The sequence below is a fragment of the Gopherus flavomarginatus genome, chromosome 1, assembly GCF_025201925.1.
Source record: "Gopherus flavomarginatus isolate rGopFla2 chromosome 1, rGopFla2.mat.asm, whole genome shotgun sequence".
NCBI classification, from domain to species: domain Eukaryota; kingdom Metazoa; phylum Chordata; order Testudines; family Testudinidae; genus Gopherus; species Gopherus flavomarginatus.
The window spans coordinates 49,689,237-49,707,379 of NC_066617.1; the positions used below are offsets into that span (position 1 = coordinate 49,689,237).

The following is an 18,143-nucleotide window of genomic DNA, read 5'->3' on the forward strand; positions in this document are numbered from 1 at the left end:
TAGTTCAGCATGCGTCTACACTTAAATTTATCTCCATTGATGTAAGTACCCTGTTACAGCAATGCAGTAATACTACCTCCCCAAGTGGCACTGAGCCATGGTCAATGTGCTGAGGTTGACACAGCATGGGTCTAGACTCTTCATTACTTATGTCAACCCTAACAGTCTTCCAGCAGCTGTCCCACAATGCCCAATACTGATCGCTCTGGTCACAAGTTTGAATTCCATGGCCTGGGGGTAGTGCAGACCAGAAGCCCATTCCCTCCCTTTTAAAGCCCTGTGAATTTTTCATATGACTTTTCCTGATTGTCCAGCTTTGTGAGCACACCTATCAGTGCTTCAATGTTGTGTGCAACTTCCCAGCTGACCATGCCAGGGACTAGCAGCAGTGCCATATTAAAGCAAAGGAATTGTGGCAGGCATACCAGAAGGCCAGAAAGGCCAACACTCAGTTGTGGGCTGAGCTGAAGACATGCTGTTTTTATAAAGTGCTGCATGCCATGCTTGACAATGAACCTGCAGACCACCATGTATAGCTCTGAGGAGCCTGAGACACAGGTCCTGGTGAGAACAGTGAGGAGAAGGAGGTAGAGGAAGAAGAGGAGGAGGATGGGGGGCATGTGACCAGGGGGTCCAACTCTTCCATAAGCTCAGACTTGTTTGGAACTCCACTGCAGTCCATTATGTCTTGGCAGTCAAGTACAGGTGAGCTCAAGGCAGCAGAAAGAACCACTGGTAAGAGGGTAAATGTTTTTCCCAATTACAATGATGTAGTGATGATGACCCAACTTAACAGGACAGAACTATTGACTCTTCATTAATTTACTCTTACTGGAAGGGGTAGCAGTACAACAAAGAGAGGTAGTGTTGCTATCTGCTTTTCATTCCACTACAGATTTAGGCACTGGGGGCCATGTTGAGCTATTTGTTTATGTAGACAGGGATGTTCCTTGAATCCTCCTGAGAGATCTCAATGAAACTTTCATGCAGGCTTTCTGCAATCCTGTCCTGAAGATTTCTAGGGATGACTGCCTTGTTTCTTCCTCCATGGCAGAGTGCTTCCCCCCGCCAGTCAGTGATACCTTCGGCATTGCAGGAAACAGTCTAACAGCATCCAGGCCAGCAGCAGCTGTGCTCTCTGTACCTTTATTACCATCAGGAGTGAGATGTCAGCTAAAATCGCCATGGCCTGTGGAAAATGGTGCCAGTATTCAATGACATTGCCCTATACTCATAGTTTCATGCAACCAAACAATTCCTTCCCCATTTCCCTACCCATGGAGGGCCATACTCACCATGGCTGGTGCTGATTTCTCCAAAATCAGAAGGGTCAAGAATCATGTCTTGCTTAAAACTTTAGAGGAGCAAGGGAAGGGAGTTCTGAATTTTAACTTTTGCTTTCTGTTGTGACTATACTGACAATGGTACCTCTGTGTGTTTTATCTGCAGCTGCTGCCATGGCACCCCGGAGAGCTTCCCCCTTCACACTCACGGAACATCTGAGCCAGAGAAGGAGGAGAAAGAAGGGAACTTGAGTTGACATGTTCAATGAGATCCTGCAAGCCAGCAATGCATCAGATCATGAGCAAAGGGCCTGGAGGATGAACACTGCAAACAGCCTCGAGAAGGAAAGAAGAGACAGGAAAAAAGCCCAGGAGTCCCAGCAGGAAGAGGAGAGGGAGATACACCAAGACATACTGGTGCGTCTCTGCCAGCAAATACAGATGCTGCAGACTCTGGTGGAGCTACAGATTCAACAATCATGGGCTTGCCTCCCGTTTTCAGTCCATGAAGAAGTCCATTACAGCAGCTCCCTACGCCCCTGCCCCTCAACATTCCATGGAGTATCCAGGGCAGCATCCATACCACAACCACTCCACCCCAGGGGACGGTAAGAACAATCACATCTTCACATACGCTGACCTGTGGAAGCCACCGTTGCTGTATGTGTAAGTAAAATGGACATGAATGTTGTTCCTCCTTGTTAAGTTCTGTTTCCTTAATTTATTAAGTTTTTTATGTATTTGCTTTTAAATTGCACAGATATTTCTTTGCACCGGTTTTGTTAGAGGAGAATTCACAACATAAGCTGCAGAGTATCTAGCAGTTCTGAAAACACCCACTTACTTGTTCTGTACAGCATGACACAGCTAATAGGATCAGTGACCCAGTCTAATAATCATACATATACAGCAAGCACTGCAAAATTAATAGGTTCATTGAAAGTGGTATATTCATAGATGTGCACCAACCACTACACAATCACTAACAGGCCAGGTAAAGCACAGTTCACCACAATGCTTTAATGTGGCTCACTGTTAAAGTGCTCTTTCAAAGCCTCACTGAGCCGCATAGCTCCACACTGAGCTTTTCTAATAGCCTTGTGTCTGGCTTTTCAAACTCAGCAGACAGCTGCTCCACTTCCACCCTCACAGCAACTTTTCCCCCTTTGCTTCACAGATATTCTGCAGGTCGCAGCAGCCAGCTATAACCATTGGGATGATTTTTTCACTGAAACCCAGTCTTATGAGTAAACAATGTCAGCATCCTTTCAGTCTACAAAAAGAACACTCAGTTGTCATTCTGCACCTGCTGACATGGTAGTTGAATCTTTCTTGGGTGTTGTCAAGGTGGCCAGTGTACAGCCTCATGAGCAAGGGGAAGGCTGGGTCTCCAGGTTCACTACTGGCATTTCAGCATCATCCATGGTAATCAGGTGACTGGGAAAGAGAGTCCCTGCTTGCAGCTTTCTGAACAGTCCTGTGTTCTTAAAGATGTAAGCATCATGCACCTTTCCTAACCAGCAAACACTGACGTCAGTGAAGCATTCCCAGTGGTCCACCAATGCTTGCATAACCATAGAAAATTAGCCCTTTCTATTGACGTACTCTATGACAAGGTGGGCTGGTGCCAAAACAGGGATATGGGTGCTATCTATTGCTCTATTGCAGTTTGGAAACCTCATTGTTGCAAATCCATCCATTACGTCCTGCACATTGCTGAGAGTCACAGTCATGCTTAGCAGGAGATGATTAATGGCTCTACACACTTGCATGACTGTGGCCCACATGTGGATTTTCCCCCTCAAAATGATTTCCCACTAACTGGTAATAAAATATCATTGCAAGTTTCCACAGTGTGATCATCTCTTCCTTCTCCCACTGGTAGGGCAGCTCTCATTCTGGTGTCCCTGTGCTGGAGGGCTGGGGCAAGCTTAGCACACAGATCTAAAAATGTGGTCTTGCACATCCAAAAGTTTTGCAGCCTCTGCTTGTCATCCCAAGCCTGCATTACGATGAGATCCCACCAGTCAGTGCTTGGTTCTTGGACCCGGAAATGGTGCTCAACCATCTGCAGCTCCTCCATAAATGCCATCAACAACCATGACTTGGTTCTTGCTATGTCCTACAGTAATCTGTCCCCCAAGAAATCATCATGTTCCCTGCTGATTCTGCAAATAGCGGAGGATGGTTTGTGTCCTTTCCTTACAATGCTAATGACAATAGTGCAGATGTGTGCAGACTCCATACTTCTGTCAGAGATGATGGATAGTGAGGAGGACCATGCAAGTTTTGTGGGATTTTTAAAAAAATGCAAAAATGATGGGATTTTAGATGACATTATGGGATGGAGACAGTTGCACACTGGAAAGTTGGCTCCCAGTCATCCCTCGTTTTTGCCCAACCATGCAGGACCAAAACTTTCCAAGAGACAGTACAGTGGGCAGTGGTGGGTTGCATACTTGAATACCTATTCATGGTGCACTGCACTCTACATCAACACAGTGCTGATGCAAGAAGCCAAGTATGCACACGCACAAGTGATATAACTTGCGTCAACCAAAGTTTGTAGTGTAGATACAGCTCAAGTCTATACACCCAGGATAACATACTCTCTGCATCCAGCGAACTTAAGTTGAACATGTTATAAGTACCATGCTTCATGTTTCAGCTGGCAGAAATATCAAAAGAACCACCTTGTAGTATAAAGAAAGTAAAAAACTAAAATAGATACATTCTATCTGTCTCCAGGGATGGCTTCCAATGACAGACCCTCACACACCTGTTAATCAGGGACAGAAAGATAAGCCAAAAAAGCAAAAAGACTCTCTTTTAAAATAATAAAGAAAGTCTTCCCAAAAGTTATTGATTTCAGATAGGGGGCGGGGGCTAGAACTCTAGCAACTGAACTATGAGGATTTATCACTGAGGTCTTATGCATGGCCACATGAAGAGAGTTACTTCCAGCACAGACTTGGAGTGACTCCTGCATGATATGCAGGTTGGCTGCAAATATTTTTTACCTAGAATGGACCCTTAGATCCTGTTTGATGCAGATCTTTTTAGTAATAAAAGAATGAGAGCAGAGAAATACATTTATTTTGGTTATAGAGCCTATTGTTTGTATCTCAAGACTTACAGTGCAGTTCAGCCATAGTTTAGGGGCCTGATCCAAAATCCATTCAAATCAATGGGCATCTTTCCCCCTAATTTAATTGGGCATTGAATCAACTCCTAAATGAGTAGGTGCTAAATATTACGAATGTCATATATTGCTGGTGACTTCCATTCTCAAAAGTGATTTTCATGCACAACTAAAATGAGACTTCTTAATGTCTCCATCATCATCAAATGGACAGATTTCCTTTCTCTAATTAAGTACACATAACATTCTGTTTTCTTTATACCAGTACTTTTCTCGTTAATTCTAAGGCTAGAGCTTGTGTTTACAATAGCCTCTTATTCCTTCTAGAAGCATTAATATATTATCTCCTGTACAAAAAATTAAGCCTTCTCTTTCTTTGTTTCTTGGGTTTTCTGGAAATGGAGATTAGTAATTTAATCTTTTAGCACCACCTGTTGTATATTTCTGGAAACACTGTAAACAAATGTTCACAGGATTTAAAACTTACCGCTTCCCAAAAGTACAATACTACAGCTTTTTGATAAATCATTTTATTTCAGCAATCAGATGCCTAGACCACTTGATCAGAGCATGAGACCTAGTCTAATGGGAAGCAGCCTTTCTCAAGACTTCTCCACTTAAATAACATAATAAGACAAAGGATTTTTCTGCACTACTTCTTAAGTCAATGTAATTTACGTCATTCAGGGGTGTGAAAAAAACATCTCCCTCAGTGACATAACTTACATCAACTTAAAACAGTGTCTATACCACTCTGTGTTGGCAGGAGATGCTCTCCCACCAACATAGCTTCTGCCTCTCATTGAGGTGGATAATTATGTTGATGGGAGAGTGTGCTCCCATCAACATAGCGCGACTTCACCAGACCTGCTAAATCGATGCTGCTGCATTGATCGCAGCAGCACCAATTTAGTGTGGTAGTGAAGATAAGCCCTAAATCTGTCAGCTGTTCTGAGAGAACATTAAGACTAAAGTTTAGATTATTCTGCATCTCTGATTCAAGTGTATAGCATCATCTAAATCAATGGGAGCTGCTACACTCAGCATATCTGTGAATTAGGCTACTTATTCAGATGCCAAAATATGGATTTAGGTGCTTCACATTAGGATCTCAAATTTATTGCTTCTTGTTCTTTTCCAGTGAGTTCTGAAGACACAAAATTATTCTCTATATAGTAAGAGATGTTTGTATTCATAGATTCATGGAACATTATGCTACTTCCCAGAATGTTTTTTTAGTGTTGCTATATTTCAGGTCTAATTCTCTATTCATTACACCAGTTTTACACTGGTGTATCTCCATTGGCTTTGCTGGAATTAAACCAACATAAAGCATGTGTAATGAAGTAGAGAATAATGCATTTTCTTATGGTGTGAACTAATTTATAACTCTGGAAAAGATGGTGCCAAACCTACTGAACGGGTTAAAATGCTACATAATCTCTTCATCTATATTTACAAAGCACCTATCACCCAACAGGAATGTAGATATTTATGGATTATAATTATAAATCCATGAACGTCATGGAATACCAAACATGGTCCTTAAACAATCACTTATGCATCTGCCACACCCAACCCACCCTTTAGGCATTGTTTAGCCAAGTTATGCATAGTTAGTTTCTTTAATCATTCCTCACAAATTACTCCCTTTAGCCCTTGAAATGTTTTGTAGCTTTTCTCAGAATTCCATTCTATTTGTCTACATCTGTCTTCTATTGAAATGCCTAGAACTGAATGAGCTAGTCACACAGCAGCCTAATGTAATTAATATTGAAAATCAGAACTAAATGTCCCCTCAGACATGTGGAATTAAAAAAAATTGTGATAGCAGTCTCAGCACACTTTCTGTTGACTGCATTTAGTGAACTAAGTTATAAGGAAATTCGCTACAAAAACAGCCTGAATTTGGACTACCTTCAATTCCATGATAACAAATATATAAGGGAGATTGAGAAGTTTTTATTCAGCAATGAAGAGCTACTAAACTAGAAAGAGTGGATGGTGGCAGCAAGTCCAATTACAATGACCCTCCTAGCAACTACTATGTTACAGAAAGATTCTGCCATTTAGGTCTCAGATGCTCATAACAGTTCTCAGTTACAATATTTACCTGTTTGGTTTTAGACATCAGAGCTGGATACTGTGTTCTCTGGGCCACATACTACCTGAAATATATGGGGGAATGGATGGCAGCAAATCTTAGGCCAAATAAGATGGGAGTAATTCTGATGTCAGGGGAAACATGTAAGGATGGAAGGTGTTGTGAATACATCTTCAGTTGATGTCTTGAGGTCATTTTCGCTTTGTTGCAATTCCTTGACTTTCTGGTGAAAACTGTGGCCTGAAATGCCTTTTTCTATCTGTGGTTGATCAGGAGCCTATGTTTGCCACAGAAACTCAAACCTTTGTAACCTCAAAGCTACATTACAACAATGTGCTTTGCTAAGTGGCCTAGGGCAGAGTTATTTGCAGGCCACCAATGCAGGTGAAACAAAAGATTAATGCATTTGTATGCACTAACAACAGGGTCTGAATAACAAGGAAACATTAAAAAAAACCAGAAATGATATTTACATAATAAAACTAGGAACAATACATACAGGAAAACGTAAAATTAACATGAATTAAATGAAAATGCAAAAATCTTTAACACGGTCTGATCTCAAAGGTAATCAAGAATTAATGCAGGTTCTAAAAATGGCTGCATTTTTGTACTATAAATATTTAGGGCTGAGTGGCTGACTTCACCAAACTTGTTCTCTTGCAATTGTAAAGCCTGCTAGAAAGGTCATGTTGATTGTTTACAAAATTAGGTTCATTTGGAGATAGTTGCAGTCTGTTTATTCTTTCCAAGTACACACGTAGTTTTGTTTAGGCTCTGTAGTTATGGCATTTGAGCATCTTTCATTTTCTGAAAACACATCCTATATTTCCAGCTCACAGTTTCTTTGATATAGGGATACTATGAACCAGATCCTATAAGGCCTGGTCTACACTACAGAGTTAGGTTGTTGGAAGCCATCTTAAGTCAACCTAATGATGTATACTACCAGGTCACTTCCACTGATCAAGTCACCTGTAAAGTCTATGTCTGTACTCCACCTCCACAAGAGGCATAGTGCTTAATTCAACATCCACAGGTCAACATGAAGATAGTGTAGACACTGTATTGTGTAATTTGAATTAGTTGGCCTCAGGAGGTGTCCCACAATGCTCCGTGGTTACCACTCTGGAGAGCATTTTCAACTCTGCTGCATGACAGCCAGGTACACAGGAAACAGTCCCTCTCTTGGTAAAGCCCTAGGAAATGTTGAATTTTCATTTCCTGATTAATCAGCACGGAGGGCTTGCCAGCATACCTGATCATGGAGACTCAATGCCCCAAACGTGCTGCACCCTGGTGTACTCGGGAGGTGGTGGATCTTATTACTGTGTGGGAAAAAGAGTCTGTGCAGGCACAGTTGCAATCCAGCAGAAGAAACGCTGACATCTGTCCAAAGATCGTGTGGGGTATGGGGCAGAAGGGCTACGCCAGGGACACACAGCAGTGCCATATGAAAATAAAAGAACTTCGGCAAGTGTACTACAAGAAAACAAGGGAGGTGAATGGTCATTCTGATTCCGCCCCATAGACATGCTACTTTTATGTAATTCTTGATGGCAACCCCACCATTACTCCTAGGAGTCTGAGTCCCGGGCCAGCTCAGGCAACAATGAGTAGGACTTTGTGGATGAGGAAGAGGAGGAGGAGAATGAGAGACAAGTGAGCAGTGAATCCATTCTCCCTAACAGCCAGGACCTGTTTTAAACCCTGGAGCCTAGCTGTTTGCAGGACCAAGTGGTGGCCAAGCGTGATGCTGGGGAAGGCACCTCTGGTGAGTATACATTTCCAATCAAACTGTAGGGGTTACATTCTATTATGTTATATGTTTAAGCAGAACAAAAATTGATGTGCAGTAGGTACCTGCTTGCCGGTGACTGCTCCACCTATGCTGAGGGTGCTCCCCAAAAAAGACTGTTTATGTGCACAGGGATGGTCTGGGAATCCTACACTGAGATCTCTAGGAAAATTTTGTGGACGTACTCTGCAATTCTTTGCAGGTTTCTGTGGAGGGCTGCCTTGTTTCTTCCACCATGGTAGGACATGTTCCCTCGTCACTCCAGTATTAACTCTGCTGACATCATTGTGGCACACAATATAGCAGTATAAGGACCAGGTCTGTACCCAGACGCTTGCAGCATCTGCTCCCTTGCTGCCTCTGGTAACCTCAGGAGACTGATATCACTGAGGATTACCTAGGGAAATGGGGGAGGTTTTCAATACAAGTACTCAAACCACAAACAATAGAACAAGTGATCCACCCCATTATGGTGAAATCCGGGTCCCATAACCACATTTTCCCTAATGTGCCATTGCTGTGGTTGGAAAGGGTCGCCATATTTTACAGGCTGTGTTAAGAAAAGGAGGGGAGGGCTTACCGTATCTTCCACACATACCCCCAGGCCACCTTGGGAAAAAAAATATTTGGGAAGCTTAACACTGGTGCCTTTTCTCAAGCACCGACCATGTTGCTAGGGGGAGGGGGACTCTGCTCAATCACCTAACTGTGCTCCTGATGCAGGTTTGCCAAAAGTTGCAGCACAAGACTTGTCACCCATGCCTTGGAGTCATGCTCACCATAGCTGGGGAGCAGCAAACCAACTCATGGAATAGCTAGAGATTCTGATTACATTGTAGCTTGCAGTGAAATGTAATAAGGGTTTATTTTTTTTAAATATCAATCTTGCACAAGAAACAATGTTTGCATGACAATGGTTGCCTTGGGCTTTGTATGCCTCACAGCAGAAAGTTTGTCCTTTGGCGCATCCTCCACACTGAGAGAGAGACTTTCTCAAATTAGAGCACAGAAAAAGAGGACTCAGGAGGACATGTTCCGCAAGATATGAACACCTCTGGGACAGTCGAGATGGAGCTCAGATCATGAAGGATTTCACTCTCCAACAAACTAGACATGGACATGTAAAACAGGAGATGCTGCAGATTATGAAGGACCAATCAGACATGTTGAGCCATATGGCTGAGCTTCAGGAAAGGCAGCTTGATGCTAAACTCCCTTTGAAGTCTTTGCAGAACTGCCTGCCAGCATCACCCTATTCACAATCCTCCTCCCACAAACATTCCATGAGACGGGGTGGGAAGGTACAGTATCCCTTCCATTCAACCCCAGAGAAGGATACAAAGAACAGAAGACACCCCTTCCAAGACCTTTGATGTTAGGAGTGCAGTGCTTCTGAAAACAAGCTGACTTTGTTTCTCTCCCCCAATGTTATCCCTGTTGCCTAAAGTTACCTTAATTTTATTTTCTTTCTGCATCTTTGTTTATGCATAATAAAAGAAACCACTTTGAGGGGGAAAAAGGCCTTCTATTTATTCCAGACATGGATGAGGGGTGGCGGGAGGGGGCTTACAGGGGAACTAAGGTAATGGTGTGGATGGTTTGGGAAGGCACAACACAGATAAGTGTCCCATATTACTGTGGCTCATTGCTGAAATAGGTTTTCAAAGCCTCATGGAGACACAGAGCCCCTTGCTGGGCACTTTTTATTGCCCTGGAATCTTGCTGCTCAAAATGAGCTGTCAAATGATCTGCCTCAACGCCCCAGCCAGGTGGAAACGTTTCTCCCTTTGTTTCACAGATATTATGGAGCACATAGCAGGCAGCAATAACAATGGGGATATTGCTTTCACTGAGGTCTAACCTAGTAAGCAAACAGTGCCAGTGACCTTTTAAATGTCCAAAGGCACATTCCACCACCATGCTGCACTTGCTCAGCTTATTGCTGAACCACTCCTTACTGCTGTCCAGGTGGCCAGTGTACGGCTTCATGAGCAAGGGATAGGCTTTATCTCCCAGATCACAATTAGCATTTCAACATCATCAGTGGTTATTTTGCGGTCTGAAAAGAAAGTCCCTTCTTGCAGCTTTCTGAACAGACCTGTGTTCCTAAAGATGTGCACTTTTCCTGACCATCCCACAGAGATGTCGGTGCCCCTGTGACCCACCAGCATTTGCAACACTATTGAAAAGTATCTGTTTTGGTTTATGTACTCTTTGCCAAGGTGGTCTGGTACCCAAAATAGGGATATGCATGCCATGTGTCATCCCACTGCAGTTAGGAAAACTCATCGCAGGAAAACCATCCACTATGTCCTGTATATTGCCCAGAGTCACTACCCTTCTTAGCAGAAGTCTATTAATGGCCCTGCACACTTGGATCACAACAGCTCCTGCAGTGGATTTACTAACTTTGAATTGATTCCCCACTGATGGGCAACAGTCTGGCATTGCAAGCTTCCATAGAGTGATCGCCACTCGCTTTTCCACTGTCAGAACAGCTCTCATTTTGGTATTGCTGTGCTTCAGGACTGGGAAAAACTCTGCACAAAAACTGGAAAGTGGCCTTCCACATTCACAAGTTCTGCAGCCACTGCTCATCATGCCATAGCCGCATAATGATGCGTCCCACCTGTGAGTTCTTGTTTCCAGGGCCCAAGGTGCTCAACCATGTTCAGCCAATGCGCAACTGCCACCAGCAACTGGGAATTGTTTCGCTCTATGGCTTGCAGCAGAGCTGATTGTGTGACATTGCAATGTTCTACACAGTGGGTCCTGTCTCAGCTCTGGAAATACTGCAGGATAAGGCATGAGGTGTTTTTAATGCTGACAACACAAGAGTGTACAGCTGAACAGGGTCCATGCTTCTTAAGCCATGGCATATGCGTGGCTAAGCCAGGCTTTTGAAAAAAAGCATGAAAAGACATGGGTTGTTTGCCACTGAGATTAGGGAAGGGAAGGAGGCTGAAGCCATTGTCACCTGCGACAATGTTTTTGTCCCATAAGGCATTGCAAGTCCTTCCCAAAATCCCCTGTGGCTAGTTGCACTGTGGAATAGCTCTGCATCTACATTTGCATCTGCTCTGTGCATCAATGCAAGCGCTACTAGTGAGGAAGAACCCTGCCGACACAATCAGCGTGGTGTGGACATACATGATTGACATAACTAATTTGGAGGGTAGATGCTGATTTACATAAAGTCAACTTAACTTTAGTGTAGACATGCCCTAAAATGAATAAGAGTTTGCAGGTCATTCTTTGTTTCAATCTCATACAGGAGCACTAACAGATTTTCAAAGGGAAAGCTGTTGAAACGATGAAGATTCTGAGATTTTTACAGTTGTTATTATTACTGACTGTACTTTTTAGTACTACCTAGAGACAACTCAGCCAGGGTCCCACTGTGTTAGGCACTGAGCAACCATACAAAAATTGATAATCTCTGCACTAAAAGGCTTAGAGTGTAAAGGAGCTTTCAAATATATTTAAACTATTAATTTCCTTGAATTTGTCAACAGTTAGAAAATGAAGCCCTGTTCTTAGTTTAAACATGTTAAAAAGATCACTGATGTATGTAAAGTACAGTATTTTATTATATAGGTGCCCCTATATCCATAGCTAGTCCTTATTTGGTCCTGCTTTGAGCAGGGGGTTGGACTAGATGACCTCCTGAGGTCCCTTCCAACCCTGATATTCTATGATTCTATGATTTCCACTAGTCAGCTCTTGTTAAAAAGAAATATCTAATCTGCAGTTATAAAATATAAATACAATGACGTTTGGTATTCCCTTCTGCTCCCCACCCCCCACCTCTGTACAAGCGAAACAATTGAGAGGTCTGGTTTAGGCTAATGGAGATTCTTGTTCTCTGTAAATGAACATTTATTTAAAGACATATACAACAGATTATTATTCTAAACCCAGAAGAAAGTTCTATTTGTCCCCGAGGGATTTCCAGGTCCAATGCAGTCCACTTAGGTCTCCCTGAGTGTGAAAATCTTCACAATTTATTGGAAAACATCTCTCCCAATGGCTGACCTTTCTGTTATGTGGTTGTAATCATGCAACAGCGGTAAGAATAATATCAAGAAGTTTACACCATAATGAGAACATTTGGCCAGGCAAATATCCTTTAATATCCATTCCCATCATCGATCGATGTCTCTTAAAAAAGATTGGCAGCGTGAACAAAATGTGGAAATACCTTAAATTGCTCTTTATGAATGAGTATGATTGATAGTTCATTCTGACTAAAGACAGATAATGGTGAACATCAAATTGCAAGTACAGTAGAACCTCAGAGTTACAGACACCTTTGGAAGGGAGGTTGTTCATAACTCTGAAATGTTTCATAACTCTGAACAAGACATTACAGAGTGTTGGGGGGGACACCGGGGCTTGGGTTTTAGCTACAGGGGGTGTGCTGGGGCTGAAACCGGCACTCCCCTTGTAGCTAAAGCCCTGAGCCCCAGCACTCTCCGTGGCGCTGAAGCCAAGAACGGAGCCATGGGGCTGGAGCCCCAGCATGCCTCCGCAGAGCTGAAGCTGGAAAGGGAGCCACAGGGTTGAAGCCCTGAGCTCTAGTGCTCCCCCTGGATCTAAAGCCCTGAGCCCTGCTGCTTCCGAGGGTCAGAAGCCCTGAGCCCCCGCCCAGACCCCTGACCTCTCCCACTATGCAGTTGCAGCCCCAACCCCCCCGCCATCCCATGGCTAAAGCCCTGAGCCCCCAAGGCAATACAGTATTTGCTGCAGGGTTTTTTTTGTTTTTGCTTTTTGTTTTTGTTTTGTTTTGTCTTCACTGCTGCCTGATTACTTTAGAGTCCACATGGTGTCCAGTTGACCAGTAAGTCCGTAACTCTGGTGTTCGTATCTTTGCGATTCTACTGTATGGAAATGAAAGTTATTTTATTATCTCTTGAGATAAAGGTTCTCAGGGCACTTGTGTGAAATTTTTGACCACCTCCTGAGCTGAAGGCCAAATTCTACAGTCCTACTTGACCAAATTCCTGTTGAATTCTGTGGATGTCTGCCTTGATTTAAGGACCTTAGTGTCTGGTCCTATACCACCAGCAAATACATCTGTGGCACACAACCTACACACCTGATCTTGTTCTGACCAGCCAACAGCAGTACAAACAATGAGTTTAATACAATTAGGACGGGGCCCTAACTTGGATAATAGGAAGAAGGAAATAGCAAAACCATCTTTACAAAGGCAAAATTCATATTGCAGCAAATGGGAGTTTTGTGTCAGAAAGGACTAGGGGAAAGGGCCCAATACCACAGAAAGGGCTGAAATAAAATATAACTGACAGGTACTCCAGAGTTAAACCTGAAACGTTCACCATGTGCTTTGTAAACATGCTAGTAAATATCAATTAAACAAAACAAAATATTTTCCAGAAGTAAATATGTTGAAATATATCTGTTTTCTTCCTGAGCATAACATGCTTAGTTATGTGGTTAGCCCTCTAGCCTTTCCTGTATTTATTATTTTTTACAAAGACAAATGCAATCACATACAAGGAAAAGCTTGTAGATGCACTTTTCAGTGCCTTCAAAAGAAGGGGTGGGTGGGCTCAGGAATCAGGAAATCTTTAAAAATTTCATTTACTATTTATAAAATCCTGGAAACCTCAACATGCCTTTGAAGCACATGGAAAAAATGAAATAATTTCATACATTGTAAATTCTTTTAAAAAATAAAGCTGATATTAATCTTCATAGTTTTCATTTTTCAGAAACACTTTTAGTATACAGTATTTTCAGTATTGCTTGCTAGATGGTTTTGTGTCTTTTATTGTGTTTTTAATTTGAATGATAAATTACAAGATGAACAAATATTGTAAAATTAATTATTTTAGTGCTGTACATTTTAGGTAAAAACTATTTTCATGCTCCCAACAAGTTTTCACAGGCAAGTGCTGAAGTTTGCAGGATAGATCTCCAACTCTTTTTATTCTGTGCCTATTTTGTATGAGAGACAACTCTCATTATTCACTTCCTCACCTTAATCTGCTACTGTTTAAGTCACAAAATGCTTCATTCTATATTATACCAGGAAGTGCACTAAGGACCACTGGTAAGACATGGGCATCAGTTTAAGAATTTCTGCATGATAATGTCAATTAATTAGTATGCATTGTCATATCAGTGAATATACCAACAATTAATTTACAGCAAACATTTCCAGTTCTACAGTACACAAAATAGTGAGTGCTTTGGGGAATGAATTGTATCTTTATACATGTTTGAATCATGTTTACCACAATGGGATCCTGATCCTGACTGGCACTTTGGATGCTGCAGTAAGATAAACACTAAATATAATAATACTTATACATTGTACGATTGTAATATTTAAAGAATGATACAGAATTAAAACAATAGAACCATATAGAAATTCATATATCCAATAACTGATATCCATATAATATTGAATATAGAAAAACAGAGTGATGCACAGGATAGCCCTTTTTGTGATTAAAAATGTTGAAGGTCTGTTGAGATTAATTTGATCTTGTGAAATTTGTAATGCATGTTTTCAATGAAATAATATTCATTTTAATAGCTCATTACAATTCTATAGTGATTTTCATTTGAAAATCTTTAAGTCCTTTACAAATGTTAACAAATTAGGCCTTACAATGCTTTTGTGAGGTAAGTAAGAGCTATATAGGAATCACTTTGCACATCACACTGAAACACAGCCTCCTCTGAAATGAACATCAGCTGTTTAACAGCACTTAGCAGCACCAAATATAACTTACTAAGTTGTAGAGAAAATATTTTAAAATGCATTTGTAGTAGGCTACAATGTAATGAAAGACTGGTTATCTTACTGATTTTTCTGAAGGATAGTATAATTTAAAACTAAAGCTTAATAAAATGTATGTGTAACGTTCCCCTCTGGTGTTATCTGGACCAGTGATCTGCTAGGCCACTCCACTCCTTGACTCTGGGAGCCAGCCGTACTCTGCTCTGCTGTGAGAACCCCCACTCCTGGGCTGTTAACGCACAGCCTCTGGCATGTAAGATGCTCCCAGCTACTTCCAAGAGAATTACACTAGCCAATATCTCTGGTCCCAGACACACCCTAGGACCCTCCATCTTGCAGTGTCCAGTTATGCCCACTGGACGCTGCACGCTTATATAAGTTTGTCAATTTAACAAAGAAATTGATATGTACCAGGCTTGTTCTCCAAAGGGGAGTCTCTCGCTTCAAACCAAATGCACTGCTTCAGGCAGAATAAACAAACAGATTTATTAACTATGAAGATAGATTTTAAGTGATTATAAGTCAAAGCATAACAAGTCAGATTTGGTCAGAAATAAAAGCAAAACATATTCTAAGCTCATCTTAACATTTTCAATGTCCTTACAAACTTAGATGGTTCTTACCACTGTCTGTAGACGCAGGTGGAAGAGACAGGAAGAGCATGGCAAATGTCTCTTCCTTTTATCATGTCCTTTCTTCCCTCTTCGCTTTGCCCCCCCACCATCTTTTTCAGAGTCAGGTGAGCACTCAACCCAGGGTTGTGAGTTCAATCCTTGAGGGGGCCATTTAGGGATTTGGGGATTGATTCCGCTTTGAGCAAGGGGTTGGACTAGAAGATCTCTTGAGGTCCCTTCCAACCGTAATAATCTATGATTCTAAGATTACTGAGTCTTTTCAAGCAAGGTTGAGCAAATTACCTGGTATGGCCTCATGCAGGTGAGTCAAGCTTCCTTGCTGGACAATGGTTGTTGATGGGTTGATTGACACCTTGCCTGGGCGTCGGTTACTTTCCTTGATGTTGTCTCTGGGGAGCTAATATCTGATTGATTCCCCCAACTTACAGCATGTTTTAGTGACAAGCACACTACACGATTCTTATATTTCATATGCTTTAATGATATACATATATGGGTAGAGAAATGACTTTTAGCAGATTATAACCTTTTCCCTGATACATATAAAACATGCCTTGTAAGGTAAGATCACGATTATATGAAAATGAGGAATATGGGGGTTACAGCACACTTCCCCAAGGTACAGAATGTCACAGTAATGGAAGCACACCTATTTTACCACACAATAAATAGAAGGCTGGAGATTATCATCAATGCTTATACTAGGTCTTACAGGACTGAATAATAAAAAATGAATAGTTATGTAGAAACACAATCATATCATCATCTAGTTGTAATGCTCATAAGCTCCAAATTCTACCCTCAGTTATACACATCTAACTCCCATTGACTTTAAAGGACTCATTTCATGATTGTATCTTTGACTAGGGCAAAATGCTATCCTCTCAGAATGGTAGCAGTTTACACCTGCTTGGTTCTGATGTAGTCAGTCTGTAACTGACTACATAAGGTGCAGGGCACTAGTGAATTGGGCCCCTAAGCCTCTGATTTTCAGGGGTGCAACAGGCCTACAGCTCCAACTGAAATCCAGTAAATGCTAAGCCATCAGAACTTCTGAAAATCAAGCCCTTAGATGTTTTAAGGTGGGCATGGAAAACCTGGGGTACACATAATCAAGGACCAACTTTAAAAATTTGGCTATCATTTTGGGATAAGCTGCTGCAGAATGATGGGAAAGTAATTTTTTTCATTTGGCTTAAGTATTGTCTGGCCAGCTTTGCGCAAATATTTGCAACCCATTAAAATAGCAGAAACAGGACTGCAGTCCAGAGGGGCAGAGAAAAAAGATTAAGATCTCTTGGGATGACTGTGAATTATCTTCTTTATCTATATAGTTACATGTAATGTTTTATACAGAAAGATAATTTATAGTCATCTCAAGAGATCTTAATATTTTTCCTCTGCCCCTCTAGACTGCAATACTATTTCTAGTTATCCATCACAACCCAATTAAAATGGATTTCTACTGATCATTTTACTCCTCTTTAAAAATTACTGATAATTTTTAAAAATAACCAATATTTAAAGTCCTTTCCAGGTCCATGTAAACATAAGTTAGCAGCTCTCACATTTTAAAAGGTGCATTAATTTGACCTGATTGTAACCAAAGCACTGAGTGAGCCTTTTGGATACATTTGTTGTTTCTTTCTTTTACACTGTTTATCTTGTAGAAAAAAAAGTACATAAACACAACTCCCCATTCTTGTTACCAGAACAAAGCTTCAAAGCTATGTTTTGCAGGGACCTCACCATGAGTCAAAGGAATATATTCAGTCAAGAGGACAGAAAAGGAGACATAAATAAATTAAACAGGAAATGTGTGTTTGTATGTATCTTTTGTGTGTGTGTGAGAGAGAGAGAGAGTGAGTGTAATTGTCTGTTTCTCTGTCAGTCATTGATGTGAAAGAGCAGAAAAAAGAGTTTATTAGGAGAGTGGAAAGAAAAAGTAAGTGGTGTCCTCTTTCAAGGGCAGTCCATTCTCCTGCATTGCACAAGAGTCTCCATCATCTAGTCATCTCTAATCCTTCTGCCACAGGATAGTTGCTGCCTACATCTTCAGCCTTGCAAGAATTAAGCACTAGTTTTAAAGCCAATGAAGAGGTATACTTTCTCATATTTGGAAGTGATTTGGGTGTGCTATAATGGTCTGCTTTTCAGTCTCTCTGTAATACTTTCTGTCTCTGAACAGCAATAGCAGGAAAATCCTGCTCCACTCCTACAGTTCCAGGATGGAGCATCATCTGTGGGGATGGTGCAGGGCAGCCTGGTTAGCATGCAAGAGATGTTAGGGACAGGAGCATACTTGTTACAGATGAAATTTTGGGCGAATTTGACAACTAAACTCTAACAAGTCTATACAGAACACATGCTACCTGGGATGTTTCAAAGGCTCATAACTTGCCAAAT

At 41.5% G+C, this 18,143-nt stretch overlaps 1 protein-coding gene across 1 annotated transcript in view; it reads left to right on the top strand.

Moving 5' to 3' along the window:
• The first annotated feature begins 1,541 nt into the window (after positions 1 to 1,541).
• The window catches only part of ASZ1 (ankyrin repeat, SAM and basic leucine zipper domain containing 1), a 112,122-nt gene continuing 95,520 nt past the window's right edge, over positions 1,542 to 18,143 (top strand). The window contains 1 exon segment of the mRNA XM_050936760.1: positions 1,542 to 1,891. Coding sequence (XP_050792717.1) covers positions 1,542 to 1,891 — 350 coding nt within the window.